The sequence below is a fragment of the Monodelphis domestica genome, chromosome 2 (assembly GCF_027887165.1).
Source record: "Monodelphis domestica isolate mMonDom1 chromosome 2, mMonDom1.pri, whole genome shotgun sequence".
Taxonomy (NCBI): domain Eukaryota; kingdom Metazoa; phylum Chordata; class Mammalia; order Didelphimorphia; family Didelphidae; genus Monodelphis; species Monodelphis domestica.
This window is the reverse complement of record NC_077228.1, coordinates 9,908,890-9,926,817: the sequence shown is the minus strand read 5'-3', so window position 1 is coordinate 9,926,817 and position 17,928 is coordinate 9,908,890. Positions and strand designations below refer to the sequence as shown.

At 40.0% G+C, this 17,928-nt stretch overlaps 1 protein-coding gene across 9 annotated transcripts in view; it reads right to left on the bottom strand.

Moving 5' to 3' along the window:
* The window catches only part of C2H1orf141 (chromosome 2 C1orf141 homolog), a 65,029-nt gene that overhangs the window by 30,815 nt on the left and 16,286 nt on the right, over nucleotides 1-17,928 (bottom strand). For 8 of the 9 annotated variants that reach the window (XM_056814973.1, XM_056814974.1, XM_056814980.1 and 5 more), the window contains 4 exons: nucleotides 13,372-13,525; nucleotides 11,356-11,448; nucleotides 8,852-9,018; nucleotides 6,664-6,785 (listed from right to left, as the gene is read on the bottom strand). In XM_056814973.1, the coding sequence (XP_056670951.1) occupies nucleotides 6,664-6,785; nucleotides 8,852-9,018; nucleotides 11,356-11,427 (361 nt within the window). In that variant the 5' untranslated portion in view covers nucleotides 11,428-11,448; nucleotides 13,372-13,525. Of the gene's footprint in view, nucleotides 1-6,663; nucleotides 6,786-8,851; nucleotides 9,019-9,705; nucleotides 9,876-11,355; nucleotides 11,449-13,371; nucleotides 13,526-17,928 lie in introns of those variants that run through there. The other variant, XM_056814978.1, reaches the window with a different exon arrangement.

Below are 17,928 nucleotides of genomic sequence, written 5' to 3'. Positions count from 1 at the left end.
CTGTACATTTCTCTTTGTCTCCATAAAAATTCTTTAGAATAAAATGTTGGGGTTTTTTTCTTTCCTCATTTTTCCTATCCAATTATAGGTAGGTTCTGGTTTTTTTTTTTTTTGGAAGTTGGGCTATCCTTTTAAACTTCAGTCCTTCCTCAATGCTATTTTCAGCTTATATTCTGAGTTGTTACTAGTTTCCAAGATGGTCTGAGAGCTGAGAGCTCTGAGAGCCCTCTCCCCCTGCTGATTCAATTGACCCTTGATATGCTGATATGTTAAAGATGTTCCTCAGGGTTGGGTGTAAGCTTTTGATCTCAGTCTGAATTTAATCAGGTCAGGAGCTGATCAAATTCTAGCTTAAGTTTTTGGTCTCAAGCTGTTCTTGATTCAATCAGGCACACCCTTGATTGCCCTGTCCTGGCCCTCTACCATTAGTTTTGGGCAAAAAGACATGGCTTTTGGGGGTAACTAATGCATTGAATGATAGAGATGAGATTAAACAAGATTCTGGCAGACTAGAATATTGTATTAAGTATAGAGGATGAAAGCTAATAGATAAATATGAAATCTTATACGTGGGTCAAAAAAAATTGACAACATGAGTACAATAGTTGAGAGGCATATAAAGTTAGACAGTCATCTGTCTGAAAAAGATCTGGAGATTCTAACAGATCACAAGTTCGATATGTCAGCCTTGTGATATGACAGGCAAACCTAGAACTGCAGGAAGGGGTTCAGCTTCCAAGAATAAGAAAGTAACAATCCCACTGTTCTCTGTTTTCACCAGCCATTAACTAGAATATTGTGCTTAATTCCGGGCACCACAGTTGAAGGACATTGATAATGAGATGATTCAGAGGATGGCAATTAGTATAGGGAAGAGTTTTGAGTTCATGTCATGTGAGGATCCCATGAAGGCAATGGGTATGCTTACCACAGAGAAGAGAATAATTGGGGTTCAAGAGGGAACAGAACATGAAAACTATCTTCAAGGAGGGCTGTTCCCTTGCATGCTAAAGTTCATCTATTGATTCTCTGCCTTTTCTTGTCATGTTCTTGTGGGAGACTTATAATTTTTAAATTATCTCTATGCATCCTGCCTTTGAAATCAACGTTTTGCTTGTACAGAGTTTCATTTTCACAACATTGCTTTTTATTTCTCATTATTCATATTACCCTGTATTGTTTGCATTCTTAATCAGTTATTTTCTCTTTCTTTTTTCTTCCTTTCCTTCCTTCCTTTTCTTTCTTCCTTTCCTTCCTTCCTTCCTTCTTTTTTCTTTCTTTTTCTTTTTCTTTTTCTCTCTTTCTCTTTCTTTCTTTCTTTCTTTCTTTCTTTCTTTCTTTCTTTGTTTTTCTTTTTCTTCCTTCCTTCCTTTCATTTTCTTTCTTTCTTTCTTTCTTTCTTTCTTTCTTTCTTTCTTTCTTTCTTTCTTTCTTTCTTTCTTTCTTTCTTTCTTTCTTTCTTTCTTTCTTTCTTTCTTTCTTTCTTTCTTTCTTTCTTTCTCTTTCTTGACATTTGTTCCTATGGACTCACATTTTTCTAACCTACCAATTATTTCTGCTGTCCAGCACTTAAATTTTGAATTCAGAATTCTTATTTCTCTTTTAAACCATTCAGTAACATCCTGACATGGTTTTAGGCTCTCTTGGGAATCCACAGAGTCCTCTCTCTCAATGGGTGTCTTGGTTCATTTTTCTTTGTCTTACAATATTTATTCATAGATGTACTGGATTCTTTAACTCAATCTAGAAGCCATACTCCCTTCTGTTATTGATTATTTCCTGTTGGCTATCTGCTTAGTCTCAAAGTATTTGAATTTTCTTCCTCCTAATATCTTTGATAATCTCAATTTTTTTCTTTCTTATTCTCCCCTATAGCATATTTTCTCACTCCTTTTTTCCTCTCATTGGGGTTTCCCTGAGGGTTACAAACTTCAAAGCTCTCTCAGCACAGTTTGACCCTATGCAATTTAAATCTCACCAACCTCAGTCTCAGACCCAAATGATTGTGGCAGTGGTACAGGCTCTGGGCTTTCACCCTCAGGCTTAGTAGAGTGCCACACAATAACACATGTGTGTGCTGGATGGGCAGGATTCACTGGTGTCCCAGTAACCTCAGTTCTTTAGTTCTCTGCCCTCTGTTGTAGTACAGAACAATGTCACATCATACCTCAGTTAAAGCAAACTCCTACCTCTTGCAGAGGGGAATTCTGCTCTGGGTAGGCTTGTGCAGCCCTGCTGATGTAGAATGGTGGACAATAGGACAGCAGTTACTGAATGAGCATATTGGGGTGAGTGAGTAGCCTTTTCTGTTCTAATTTATTTATTTATTTGTTTGTTTGTTTGTTGGAGGGTCATAGACCACAGAGATGATTGAAATTGATTTTTCTCTTGCCCACAACTCCAATTTTGGAGAGATTCAATAGGTCATGAGAATTGGGAAAAAATATCTAGTCCTCTATTTTTTAAACCCTCACCTTCTGTCTTAGAATCAATACTGGGTATTGGTTCCAAGGCAAAAGAGTGGTAAGGGCTAGGTAATGGGGTGAATTGACTCACCCAGGGTCACACAGCTAAGATGTGTCTGAAGCCAAATTTGAATCCAAGACCTCCCATCTCTAGTCCTGGCTCTCTATCTACTGAACCACCTTGCTGCCTCTATTATTCTAATTTTTACAGATGGGAAACTGAGGCAGAGATAATTTAAGTGACTTGCTCATAGGCATATAACTAGCAAATATCTGAGGCTAGACTTGAACTCAAGTGTGGTTGACTTTAAGTTGTTTGTTAGTGGTAGGAAATGAGCCGGTAAGATAGGGAAAGGTTGAAAATAAGTGAAGGAGGGGCCAGGCAAGGTGTCTTAATGGATAGAATCAGGCTTGGAGAAAGGAGAAAGGAGGTCCTGGGTTCAAATCTGATCTCAGATATTTCCTAGTTACCTGACCCTGGGCAAGTCACTTTACTCTCATTGCCTAACCTTTACTGCTCTTCTGCTTTGGAACCAATATACAATATTAATTCTAAGATGAAAAGTAAAGGTTTAAAAAAAAAGACTCACTTCCCAATTTTTTAGTTTGAAAAATGTAAATGTTTATATAATGATTTTCTGAAGGAAGGACACACCTCTTTGGCACAGAGTCAGGAATAGCTTGAGGAGATGCACTAGTCTCACCTTTAGTTTCCATCACTCTTAGGTGGCAATCCCTAAAGCTTTAGCACCTTGGTTAATTTTTTCATTATTCTTAAACTGGCTTTACACCTTTAACTGAACATCCAAGCTCATTATTTTGCCTTGAACTTCATCTGTATTATTGGTTCCCCAGCCCCAGCCCCAACTCATAGAATCACAGAAACTCAGAATGGAAAGAGATCTCAAAGGTTCATAGGAGCATCAATCTATAGCCAGAAGGGAACCTAGAGGTCGCCAAGTCCAAACATCTCTTTTTATAAATGAGGAAAATGAGACAGAAAGAGTTGAAGTAACTTAACTCAGTTATTGGTTCTAATAAATGATCTGAACCCAAATTTCCTTGATCCCAAGTTCAATGGCCTATACATTACATCAGGGGAAGTAAGCTAGGGGCCATGAACTTCAAAAATGGATATTTTGATAATTGTATTTCAATATAATTCTTTCCCTAATAATTTGGTTTCATTTGATACACTTAAAAATATGATGATGATGAGTTAATACTCATCATCAATGTCATCATCAATGTGCCAAAAGGATACATCACCAAAAAAACTTTAATTCAAGTCAAAAAACATTCACTAAGTAGACCTACTATGTGCCAAAACTATAGTAGAGCACACTGCCTCCGAGTTCAGCAAAATACAGAGCTGATGTACAAATCTAGCCTGCCACCTCTTTCTAGATGGCTCACAAGCTAAGGACATAGTTTATATTTTAAAAGACGATATTTATTTATTTTAAATTTTTATTTATTTATTTTTAAATGTAAAAGCTATTGTTAACTTATTGCTTATTCAAAATCTAAGCCCTCTTTCTGGTGGTGTAATGTATTATGTTATATTTATTATTATATTTCTATAATATTTGTATAATATGTCATATAATATAAATTATATATTATAATAGAAATTCAATTATATAAAATATAATAATAAATATATGTAATGAATATAATTATAATAAATATGTACTTTTTACACCAAAACACTTGAAGGTATAATGCTTTAATATTATTCAACTACTCCTAAGACTCAAGGGTACTTCTCAAGTTGTTCTAAGCCTTCTCTCCTCCAAGCTAAACATCTCCATCTCCCTCCTTCAATTGATGCTTTAAAAAAAATCCTTACCTTCAATCTTAGAATCAACACTGAGAATTTGTTCCAAGGTAGAAGAGGCTAGGCAATGGGGGTTACACAGCTAGGAAGTAACTGGGACTAGTTGATTTTTAAGTAGTCTTTCTAATTGATTTTTAAATGGTCTTTCACTAAGTTGTTGACTTCTCCTAGATGCTCTCCAGTGCTCCTAGAACCATATTCTAGAAAAGGTCTAACAAGGACAGAGTTAGAGGAGAATAGTACTTCTTTAGTTCTGGACACTAGTTCCATTAATCCAGTCCAAAGTCTCAAGAAGATGTGAGCTCAAATGTGACCTGTGTGACCTTGGACAAGTCACTTAATCTCTGTTTGTTTTAATTCACTGGAGAAGGAAATGGCAAATCTCTCCAGTATCTTTGCCAAGAAAACTTACTGGACAGTATCATTCATGGGATTACAAAGATTCGGACATAATTGAGTGATTGAACATCTAATTAAGGTTTCTTGGCTTCAAATCCCCTTCTGACCTGAGCTTTCAGTCCATCAGAAATCTCAGATCTTCTGGGGAAGTGCTCTCCAGACCACAGCCCTCCTACATCTGTTATCAATCAATGCACTGGCTAAACCCTGGGAATAAAACTGAAGGCAAACACGCTCCTTACCCTCAAAGAACTTCCACATCCTTAGGAGCTTATCTTGCACTCATGAAATTGGTTTGAGGAGCCCAAGTGGAAGACTTTCTCTGTCACCCTACTCAATGACATCTAAGCCCATTCAGCCCAAGGTTGTGGATCTGGAGGGATCTTGACTCATCCAAAGTATGACAATGATGTCTCCAAATTTTTTGTTTACTACAAAAATGACAAGTAATCTTTACCATATGTAGGAGATGGTGGAAATGAGTTGAACCTGTGAGGAGGACCTGGGTTCAAATTATCACCTGAGATTATTAACTGGTTCTCCTTTTCTTCCATGGACATGGAATGCCCCATGGACAATGCACTGTCTGCTTCAGTATCCTCAAATATAAAATGGGATAAAAACCATATCTATGAGGCAATATAAAAAGGGTTTTAAAAACTTTAGACTATTTAATTTTTTAATTTAAAAATATTTTTCCATGATTCATTTTCTTTCCCTCCCCTCTTTCCTCCCCTCTCCCAGAAGAAATAAGCCCTTCTACTGGGTTATACAAATGTTATCACTTATACCTATTTCCATATTATTCTTTTTTGCAATAAAGCAATCTTTTAAAACTCAAATCCCAACTCATAAACCCATATAACAAATGGCAAGTCATGTGTTTTTCTTTTCTATTCCCACAGTTCTTTCTGTCCATGTGGATAGCATTCTTTCTCCTAAGTCTCTTGGGATTGTCTTGTATTAACAAAGTTCATTACATTCGATTGTGCCACAGTGTATCAGTCTCTGTGTACAATGTTGTCCTGGTTCTGCTCCTCTCACTCTGCATCACTTCCTGGAGGTCTTTCCAGTTCACATGGAATCCCTCCAGTTCATTGTTCCTTTGAGCACAACAGTATTCCATCACCAACAGATACCACAATGTGTTCAGCCATTCCCCAATCAAGGGACACCCTTTCATTTTCTGATTTTTTGCCACCATAGAATGCAGGTATGAATATTTTTGTACCAACATTTTTCCTTCTCATCTCTTTGGAGTACAGTGCCATGGCTGGATCAAAGGGCATGCAGTCTTTTAAAGCCCTTTGGGCATAGTTCCAAATTGCCATCCAGAATGGTTGGATTGATTCACAACTCCACCAGCAATGCATTCGTGTCCCAATTTTGCCACATCCCCTCATTTGCCACATTTATTATTTTTCTTTATTGTCATATTGACTAATCTTCTAGATTTAAGGCGGTACCTCAGAGATGTTTTAATTTGCATTCTCTAATCAGGAGGGATTTAGAACACTTTTTCATATACTTATTGATAGTTTTGATTTCTTCATCTGAAAACTGCCTCTTCATATCCCTTGACCATTTGTCAATTGGGGAATGGCTTAATTCCTTGTACATTTGACTTAGTTCCTTATAAATTTAGGAAATTAGACCTTTGTCAGAGATTTTTGTTACAAAATTTTCACCCAGTTTGTTGCTTTCCTTCTAATTTTGGTTTCATTGGTTTCTTAACAGTCTCTTTAAACATCGGTGATTGTTACTATTATTAATAATCTATATCTTTGATAAAAATGTTAAACATGTTGATGAGAGTCACATTTGAAGGTCTTGCTAGCTGACTTTATCTTATTGTTGTTCAGTGGTGAGAGTCCCCAAACCTCTCACGACTTTTTCAAAGATAGCTAATCACTACGTGACTTCCAGAACCTAAGGAAGCTATATTTCAGAAGGAATTACCTCTATGGTAGTATTTCAGATTGCCCGGAACAGAGTAAGGTCTTATATTTGCCTTCCCATAGAGACACCTTCTGGGCACAAATCCATTATTTAGGAGTTTGGGCTTCCATACATTTAAACCACTGTAAATTAAGAAAAAGAAACAATAAATTAGAGATAAATTGTTAAAGATGTGTTTATTCATGATGCATTTATTCCTAGGCAAGGTTGGAATTTTCAGGAAGAAACACTATATGCTCAGTCAATAGCTTCAAAGGATCCCCAAAACTCAGAGTTGGAAGGGACCACTGGCACTATCTAGTCTAAACTCCACTTAATTTAGGATTCACACTCCAATTCTAGCAAATGATCATTCAATGTTGGTATCTCCCATGAGGGGGAGACCACAATGACCCAAGTAAGACAATTTTACTAGTGGACAACTCCATTAAGGACATTTTTGGGGTTTTCCAACATGTGAAGCTATCAAGGCTAAATCTGCATCTTCCACCCACTGGTCCAGGGGCTATCCTTTGGGGCCAATCAGAAGAAAGTTAAGCTCCCTTTTTAGATCCCAACTGTGATGCTCATAGTTTAGTGTTAACCACAAATCTTAGGGATGAGCCTTCTTTGTCTTTATCCAAATCATTGATAAAAATATTTTTTTAGGACAGCCAAGCACAGATTTCTGGGACATTGAATCAGTTTTGACTAAACTTTGAGTTCTATCATTCAGCCAGTTATAAATCCAACTAATTGTATTATTGTCTACCCTACCATCTATCTTCACAAGAATAATAGATGATGCTTTCAGAATAGCTCACATTTATATGGTGTTTTAAAGTTTGCAAAGTATGTTTTGCGTATATTTTTATGTATATTATATCTCATTAGATGGGCAAAATAATCCTATGGGGCAAATCCTGTCATTTTCCTCAATTTATATATGGGGAAACTGAGGCCAAGAAAGGCTAAATGACCTGTCTGAGGCATGATCTAAATTCAAGTCTTTGCTTCCAAGTTCAGCACCTTGAGTATTTATCTTGAGTATTGGTTTCTTATTGGTCATTTTTAATTAAGTCACTCCAGTGGAAATGGCACTCTCCTTGCCAGACAAAATGGAAATGGAAGTAATATCTTCTCTCTAATGTGAATTATCATCATCCAACTACTCCTAGAAGATGCCCTATTCTGTGATCCTTCCCTTTCTTCTGTTAGAGCTAAAAATTGGTCCAGAGGCTCCTTCGAATAAAGAGCCTCTTCTGATGTAAGGACAGCATGATGTGCCTAAGATGATAGGCCAGAATTTCTTCACATCCATTGTTTTCTCCCACTCTCTTGCTAGAATTTAGGTGGACGGAGGAGGAGTATTCAAATCCTTTCTTCTTTCTCTGTTATTCTTCTGATTCCTACCTAATCCACCTCTGTCTCCTCCTGCCTTATTTTATTGTCCTGTTGGCACCTTTGTCAGTCCCACCAAACATTGCTTGAATAGATGACACACTATCCTGGGGTGCAAAAAATGTCCTCTAGAGTCAATGTAGTGTGGTGGATAGAGTGCCAAACAGGGAGAGCCAAGTCCAAGTCCTGAGACATCATGGCTGTGTGATCCTGGATAAGTCACTTAATTTCTTAGTGTTCCAGGGTGCTCTCTAGCATGAGAAGGTGTGGACCCACATCTGTAGGTCAGCCTCTTACTATAGGAATTCTCTATATATCCCACATAGAATGTCCATTTCTTTTTTTCTCTTTCCTTTATTGTTTTGGAGTTAGGGGAAGGTCCTTGTTGCAAGACAGGTGGGTACATTAAAACCTTTGAAATAGCATCCTTGTTTAATGATACCAAAACTGGTGTCACCCTTTATTTGGAAGTATGGAATAATGTTATCAGTGGATAAAGGGAATGGGCATTGGAGTCTCAGAGCCTCAGTTTCCTCAACTATGAAATGAGAGTAGGAGGGGTACGGTAGCTGAATGAGTAGTGCCACTGCCTTAGAGTTAGAGACACCCAGAATCCCAGTGCTGTCATTGCGTGCAACCTTGGGCATTCATTTGATTTCTCTATGACTCAGTGGCCTCATCTGTAAAATGAGGGGGTGGGAGGAGATGGTCTCACCAATCCCACCCAGCTTTAAATTCTGACCCTTTAATGGCATGTCAGTGACCCAAATCCCAGGTCAGGGTCAGGAGTCTTTCTGATCACACCTACCTGATCGTCTTGGCACCCTTCTGTTGGTCTCCTGAAGCCTTGTGGGAGGACTCTCCAGGTTTGGAGGTGATGATTTTTGTGCAGGGCTTCTCGAAGCCAGTGTGGAAGTCAAAGGTCAGGGGGATGCACAAACTCTTCTTTACACTGATGTTTCGCATCCGATCCCTCTGTTGTGACAACGGGGTGACAAAAACTGGCTTCAGTGGAGTTTGGGAGAATGGCTGTCTCCTTACCAGAAAATGTAAATAAGGTTTCAATTCTGTTCCATCTAAGCAGAAAGAATTAAGTACCTACTGTATGCTAGGCACTGGGCTGGGTACTGGGGAAAACAAAGACAAAAATAAAACACATCCCCCTCCAGGAATGTCCATTCTACTGGAAGCCTCATAACCCACTTGGACTGGAGAAGACAGAACAGAGGAGCGACTACTGGCTTGGAAGTCAAAAGCCTTGGGTTCAAATCCCACCCAGATGACTCCTGACTTATATGACCTTGGGGAAGGGATTTTCCTTCTCTAAGCCTCAGTTTTCTCAGATGTAAAATGAAGGGGTTGGACCAGATGAACATTGGGGTCCAAAAGGATGATCCTATGACACAGCTACCATTGTGTGGGAGATGGAGCTCTGATCTTAGAGTCAGGAAGACCTGAGTAGGAATTCTACCTCAGATACTTACTTGCCAGGGGACCCTGGGCAAATCATTGAGCCCTAATTTGCCTTAGTTTCCTCATATGTAAAATGGGGATAAGAATAACATCTACTTCCTAGTGTTGTTGTGAGGATCAAAAGAAGTAATATTTGTAAAGCACTTGGCAGATCTTATATAAATGCTTGCTATTAGTATTACTTATTACCTGTATAGTCTGGATCTGGGCCTCAGTTTCCTCATCTGTAGAACAGGTGTGGCAGATAGAATTTCATGCTTGGAGTCAGGAATACAAGGGTTCAATTCCTACCTCTAACATTCACTAGTTGTGTGATCATGGGCACAACATGAAAGCTGTCTGAGCTTCAGTTTCTTTCTCTGTAAAATGGGGGTAATAGACCCCATATTACTTACTTTGCAGGATTCTGGTGAGGCTCAGATGACATTGTTTTACATTTGTCTTCAAAATCCCATTCCCCAGCATAGTGTTTGGCATATAGTAGGAGCCTAATGTATGTTTGTTGATTGATTACAAGAATAATGAGCAATTCCTGTATTTTATGACCTATTTAATGGTCTTCCTCATGCCCTCACCCAGATTTAGGGGAGGTCACAGCCATCCACCTGAAGGGAACTTGCATCCTCCAATGGCCTCCTCTCCCCTTTCCCCTAAAAATCACAGAATCCTAGGATTTAGAGCAGGAAGAGACTTTAGAGATCATTTAGACCAAGAGGTGTAGGACTGACCCAACATCACATAGGTAGTAAGTGATAGGATTGGGATTTGAACCCAGGTCCCATGACTTCTTTGCCTTCTAACTAAGACCAATGATCCCTCCATCCTGCCATGTTCTCTTCTAGCTGACTCTATTCTTTCAGAGGATTGTTATGAGGGTCTAATGAAATCACATGTCCAGATTCTTTTGTAAATCAGAAACCACTGTGCAAGAGTAGCAGTTGTTAGACAATCTTGAGAGTAAATGGACATTTAGGGGTCCAGACCTAGAATTCAACAGGGCTGGAAAGTCCAGGCATCCAACCCCGTCGCTGAAATTGGTTAATTATTCTTGGGCAATTCATAGTGCGAGAGGGAGGCTTAAGGCACCTCAGGAGGGAGACAGGACACACAGCTAGGATGAGCCAGAGGTGAGACTTGACCCCTGGGCTTCTGGACTCTGAGGCCATCTCTCTCTGAGTTCAAGTTCAACACAAAGGATCTAAACTGAGATGAGCCATCATGAATAGTATACTGGGCTTGGAATCCCATCAGCAAGGTGTTGACTGAAATCCCACCTGGATAAGTCACTGCTCCCCTCTCGGACCCTCAACCACTTTCTTGGATTCATCTAGGTCACAGAAGAGTTGAGATCTGCATTGGCTGAGGAATTCCTCACACGGGGAGTTCCCTGAGCTAATGCCATCACAGTTGCTTTGTACATTGCATAGAGCGATTAATCCTTGCATAAAACACTATCGATTTCACTGTGGTCTAACTATGTGCAATTGGATTGGTGACTACATATAAAGCAATTATAAATTTAAGAGAAACACAGAACCTTAGAGGACATCTAACTTAATCCCTTCTTTTTATAGATGAGGAAACTGAAGTCTGGGGAGACAAAAATCATTTGGCCAAAGTACTAAGTGGCAGGATTTGAACCCAGGTCTTCTGACATCAGAGTTAAGTGCATTTACCACTGTACCTAGGAATCAAAGCAATCCTTTCCTGCAAATTAAAATTATTTCTCTCCCAATCACACAAAAGCCCTATTAGCAAATTTAAAAAACATTTCTCAGGTGAGTATGTTCATTTTTTAATCATGGCAGAAGTTGACTTTACCCTTGAACTTGCACTTACCCGAATCCGAAAATCCATCATCTTGGAATATTCGTCTATGGCCTCTATCTTCTCTAAGAGTCTGTCAGTCATTTTTGTTCAATAATGTCTTAACTGAAAGAAAGACAGAGAGATTCGGAAAATAATAGCAAGAACAATGTCACGTCCTGAGTTTTTCCTCATCCTTCCCCATCCCTTTCCTCTCTCCAAAAACTGTAATGAAGACTAATAGGGGCTATTATTATCTTCATAATTTTACAGATGAAGAAACTGAGGTTGGAGAAGGTCAAATCCCTTTCCTAGCTCTAGTAATATCTGAGCCTAGATCTGAACTCAGGTCTTCCTGCCTCCAGAGCCAATGCTCTATTCATCGGGACACCTCGCAGCCTCAACCAGCACCAAAATGAACCTTCCTAAAGCCTAGGTTTGGCTCAAAGGTCTCCAGAGACTCCTCCATAGCTTTTCCTCTAGGATAAAAAACCCAATTTTCCACCTGGGAATTTAAAGCCCGCCATAATGTGGTTACCTGCCATCTAACTTAGTCATCATTTCCCACTTCTCCACCAAGCCAGCCCACTAGCTGGTGCTCCATCGTCTTCCTCCACGCCTCAGCATAGATGGTGGAAGGCGCTCCATCCTCACCACCCCTGCCTGGAAACACACACTTAGAATGCCCAGTTCCTTTCTTTCTTTACCTTCTCTTCCTAGCAGTGTGACCCTGGGCAAGTCACCTAATCCCCACTGCCTAGCCCTGAGCACTTTTCTGCCTTGGAGCCAATACTTAGTACTGATTCGAAGATGGAAGGAAATGATTTAAAAATGAAACATTTGCTTTTAGCCATTTCCCAGGGCTTTAGTCATCGTTCTACATTAGAGACCCTTTAACACCCCCCCCAGGGCTTGGACAGTAGGAACCTAATCAGGTAGTCTCCAACTCTTCTTAGTCTAAGCTCTCAGCCGAGTCCCTTTCTTATTTCCATAGAAATGGATTTCTGCCACAAAAGTTTAGGTACAAATGGAGACCTTAGAGAAGCCACCAGCACCGATTCCGCCCAACAGGACCATTGGTTGTGGCCTCCACATGGTGCCGACTGGCCTTTCCTAGCTTTCCTCCTTAGGCTTTCTGCTTGCACTGTCCATAGTTGGCCCAATGAATGGCATTTCTTGACTGAGGCCAAAGGACAAGGGCTGCAATTAGTCACAATGGTTAACTGTTACCCAAAGCTTTCAAGTTTGTAAAGAACTGTGAGATGACTCTCCTTTGGTCTTCCCAGCCACCCTGTTGGGGAGGTGCTACTATTATCTCCATTTTACAGGAGAGGAAACTGAGGCAAACAGAGATTAAAGTGACTCACTCGAGGCTAACTGTCAGTCTGGGTCAGAGGAGGGTCCTGAACGTGTCTCTGGGATTCCAAGACCTACATCCACTAAGCCAGGCTGCCTCTAGCACCAGGCATTATTATCTCCATTTAACAGAGGAGGAAACTGAGACTTGGTGAGGTTAAATGTCAGTGGAGAACTGAGCCAAGGCTCTTCTACACCAGTATTTCTACTGAGCAAGCAATCAAGAAATTATTAAGCACTTGCTGTTTTCCAGGCACTGTGCTAGGCACTGGAGATAAAATACAAAGAGTGAAATAATCTCTGCTTGCAAAGAATTTAGGGCTTAATGAGCCCCCCCACACACACACACACAAATTCACAGGCCTTTAAAAATAAAGTGAACAAACACAAATATATTCAAAATGAGTTAAATCTGCGCTGGCATATTTTGGCTACTATGACTAATGTGGAATTTATTTTGTATGTTTGTACATATTTCTAATGGTTTTATTTTTCTTTCCTTCTCAATAGGTTGGGCAGAGATTGAATTTGGAATTAAAATAAAACAAATTAGAAAAACAAAATAATAACAACAACAATAAGATTGGTGTGCCTCCAGAGGAGAGGTCAAGGAAGCCAGTTCAGAAGAACAGGAGAAATGAGGTAGAGGCTAATGAATCAGAGGTCTGGGGAGGGGGGCAGCCTTAGGCATACCTGATGTGTACAACAGAGAAGTCTGATGTCTTGTCAGGGTTTATATCCAGGCTGTGATGGAATCTTCTGAAGCCTGTCAACTAGAGTATCACTGTTCCCTCCTGGGGCTTTATGTGGAGAGGCTGGGAATACCACTCAGGACTGTGAGATACTCCTGTGGAGAAATCCAGGAAATATAAGAGTCACACATAGTGTAAGACAATCGAGTGAATATTAACAGAGGAGAAAAGCAGTATTTTTCATGTGTATTCTACAGACCACCTGGACAGAAGGAAGAAACAGATAAAGCAGTTCAGGAAAGAGATTAAAAAAAAAACCTATATTAAAAACCCAGCATAATAGAGTAGTTACAGGGGACTTCATTTATTTGCCTTAATGATAATTTCATTCTCCAAAAAGTAGAGGAAAGAATAAGGATAACTGCTCTTCTGGATCTTATTCCAACCCACAAAGAAATGCTAAAAGAGAAAGATGGGAACTGCCAGAGGAAATGACCATCCCAAGAGTTCTAGATGGAGAAAAAGGAAGAGGGGCATTTTTAACAAGCATCATGGATGTTGGGAATTACAGATTGCAGAGTTTGGAGATAGGATAAAAGGAATCCCACAGGGTCCCAACTTTTTTTCCCATTACTGAGAAGGGCAACACTATCCTCCCAGACTCAGCACCTAGGAATCATGCTGGGCTCCTCATTATCTCTCACCTCCCATATCTAAGATGGTGTCAAATCTGACGATTTCATCCTTGCTGGGTTCTCTCAAATCCCCTTTCTTCCCTCCTCTGCCACTGCCCTCACCCTGGTACAGATTTTCATTATCTTGTATCAGGACTAGTACAATAGAAGGGGGGAGGGGTGTGCCTGCCTCAAATCTCTTCCCACTCCAGTCCATCTTCCTTGGGTCACCAATGGAGTATGGGAAGGTCTGATCATGTCAGCCCTCCCTCCTCAATAACCTCCATCACTTCTGAGTTCCTCCAAGGGTAAATACAAAATGCTGTGATCCCCATTCCCTCCCCCTTCCACCTTTTTACTCTTCTTATTCCTTATTCCCTGCCATATACTCTGTGACTATGAAACACAAACCTCTGATATTTTTTGCTGGCTGATTCCCATAGCTTATATGTGCTTCCATCTTCTCACCACCTCCTAATGTCTCCAGATTCCTTCAAGCATCAACTAAAATCCCCCCTTCTTTGAGAAGCCCTTCCTGCTTCTCCCTTAATATCAGTGTTCCCTCTGCAATCATTTCCAATTTATTCTGTCTAGAGCTTGTTTGTACATAGAATTTGTACATATTGTCTCCCTCATTAAACTGGGGACTCCTTGAGGGCAGGAACTATTTTTTGCCTAACTTTGGTTTCTGAACAAGTAAGCACTTAAATGCTTGTTGGCTGCTTGCCTGACTTAAAATTATGTGTAGAGAAATTAGTCCAGAAGAGCTCTGAAGAATGCAATTTTGAAGATGTAAACACCAAGCAGGAGCTGTTTAAAAGTCTCTGTGGATGTACCAGAAATTTGTCAACTATCTTTAAAAAAATTTCACGTACAATCCAACAATGAGAAGATAGAAGGAAGAGCAGATTAATGGAAAGTAAACACAAAAGAATAATGGGATTCAGAACAAATGCTATGCTTGAGCTAATGCTGTGGCCCACAGAAATTCCATTTTTAGCTCTGTTTGAGTCACAGAAAAGATCAAGGAAGGTCAGACCCATCGCTGGGAGGATGATGAATGGCAGGGAGAAGACAGAAGAGCCCTAGCTTCCTTTTTGGCGAGCTAAGACCGACAGGACCAAAGTGGCAAACAGGAAGCTGATACTCAAAAGGCAGGAGAGATGCTGAGAGAGCACTTAGCTACCCTCAGGGAGTTATTCACTGGGCTCAAATCAATCACATTCCAGCATACTAAAAGAAATGCTAGGGACAATGATTCTCACTGATCTAGGGGAAAAACAGGATTGAGAGTCGGGAGACAAACTGAAAATACAATGAGAATGAGCAACAGCAGAGAAGCAGTGTAAACATCACAATACCATCCTTGAAATATTCAAGAAGTCCTGTGGTGTAATAAATAGAAGAATCAATCTGTGTGACCAGGAATGGTTATTTACCTCCTCAGGGCCCTAGGCAACTAAGAGAATAAATTACATATAAATTTCTAACAAGGAAAGTAGGAAGGAAGAAAAGGAGGGAGGGAAGGGGAGAGGAAAGAGAGGAAAGAAAGGTGGGAGGATTGGAAAGGGAGGAAGGAAGGAGGGAAGAAAAGAAGAAAGGGAGAAAAGCAGAAAGAGAAAAAAAGAACGGTGAGAGGATTGGAAAGGAAGGAAGGGAGAAAGGAAGGATGGAAAGCAAGGAGAAAAAATAAATGAAAAAGGAAAGCTTCTAATAAGTTAGAAATTTTACAAGCATTTATGGTAAAATAGGGGAAAGAGTCGTACAAGATGAGTAAGTTCGTAGAGGCTGTGATCTGTATCAGGACAGAGAATACCAATGCCAATGGAGTAAAGAATACCCAAAAAATGCATTTAGATATAGGTGGAAATAGAGAGAATTTCCACAGGAGCCTACTTATTTTTCACCAATAAGAAGACATCTTTGTCTATGATGAGTCCTTATAATAGAATGAGTTGAAAATGTTTGCCAAGTCAGAGGCACTCTGCAATCAGGCTTGGTGAGTACTTCCAGGAACACTTTGGACCTCTATCTGATGCCAGGGACTTCCTCTTTGCCATCCTTCCCCACCTCTGCTTTTGGCCATTTCCCAGGGTTTAACCATCTTTTTACTACAACTCCTGTGGCCCCAATTTTTAAAAATTCTTCTTATGGCTGGGTTTTTACGTCTAAGCAAAGCATATGGCTATCTCAGAGTTTGCCAGAAGATGGCCCCCTAACTAACACAAAATTTCCTCTGCTTTCATAACATCACTGAAGCTTTTTGCTTTTCTAAAATGAGTCAATGACCGATTACAAATTCTTAAGCTCAAAATACAATCTATTGAAAATGGAGGAGACCTTTGTCAGGAAGTGGGAGCATTGTTGCTAAGATGTTTGAATATTTGGCACAAAATAATTGTTTAACTTTTATTTAATTGAACGTAGAATAATAGGGGCAACATCGAGGTGGCCCAATGGATAGAGTACCAGACCTGGGGCCAGGAACACTCGTCTTCCTGAGTTCAAACCCAACCTCAGACACTTACTAGCCGTGTGACCCTGGGCAAGTCCCTTTAACCCTGTTTGCTCCTGTTTCCTTTTCTGTAAAATGAGCCTGAGAAGGAAGGAATGGCAAACTACTCCAAGGAAATCCCAAATGGGGTTGCAAAGAGTTAGGCATGTCTGAAAAACAACTGAACCACAGAACAAGGAAAATAGGAAAAATAAAAAAGTCACAAAAAAGCAATCAGCTGCTTCCAGCAGTGAGTGGTCTTTTCTTGCTCCTCGTTTTTCTTGATTTCTGGGCGAGTTTTGGCATTTCCATCACTTCCTTCTTTCCAGGTGCTCTCGTGGCTTCCTTGACACTGATTGTAGTTATCCTCCTCTCTGCTTTTCATCTCTTTTGCTGGATCATTCATTTCCTTCCACTCAATAAATAGGCAGCTCCTAAGTCTCTGTCTGAGGGCTTCTTCTTGGTGATCTCATCGGCTTTCATGGTTTCAGTTATGCCTCTGTGTAGATAAAGATTCAGCTCTAAGCTCTGTCTCTTGAATTCTAGTCTTAGATCCCCAAATGGCTGCCAGAGATCCCCATTTGGATATCTTGTAGGAATCTCCAAGTCAGCATGACCATCATAGAACTCATTATAGGGTCATAGACTGAGAACATCAAGGGATCAAACATCACCAAGGCCTCCCAACTTCATTTTAGAGATGAGAAACCTGAGATCCAAGTTGATGAAGACTCTGGTCCTCTGAGTCACTGGTGTACACAAGCATAAAAAAAAATTCATTTGGAGTCAGAGGACCTGGGTTCAAATCCATATTCTGCTACTTTTTCTATGATCTTGGAAAAGTCACTACTGCCTTTTCTCAGTTTCCCTATCTTGAAAATGCAAGGGCTGAACTTGATCCCTTCCTATTTTATCTTTATTCTCCCACATTCCCTAAATCTAATCAGCCACACGAAGGCTGTTTGATGCTACCTCCACATCTCTCCCTTCTTTTTTCTCCACTCATATGGTTTCCACTCTTCCTCCATCACTTCTCCTTATCTGTCTATTAAATTACTACAATACTCTGTTAAATGCTTTTCTTGCTTTCAAGCTATTCCTTCTCCCATCCATCTCCCATGGAGCAGTCAGTCATTCCATGATATCATCTTCCTACTGAAAAACCTTGGATGGCTCTCTGTGGTTCCAAAGATACAATAATACACATTTCCCATCAAGCATTCAAAGCCATATCTCACCTGCCTTCTTGCTCTTATTTTGTATAACCTGCCTTTACAACCTTGTTGATTCATTGATTGATTCTAGTCAAACTGACTTGATTCCTGTTCTCCATCCTGTGATTGATTCTAGTCAAACTGACTTGATTCCTGTTCTCCATCCTGCATCCCAC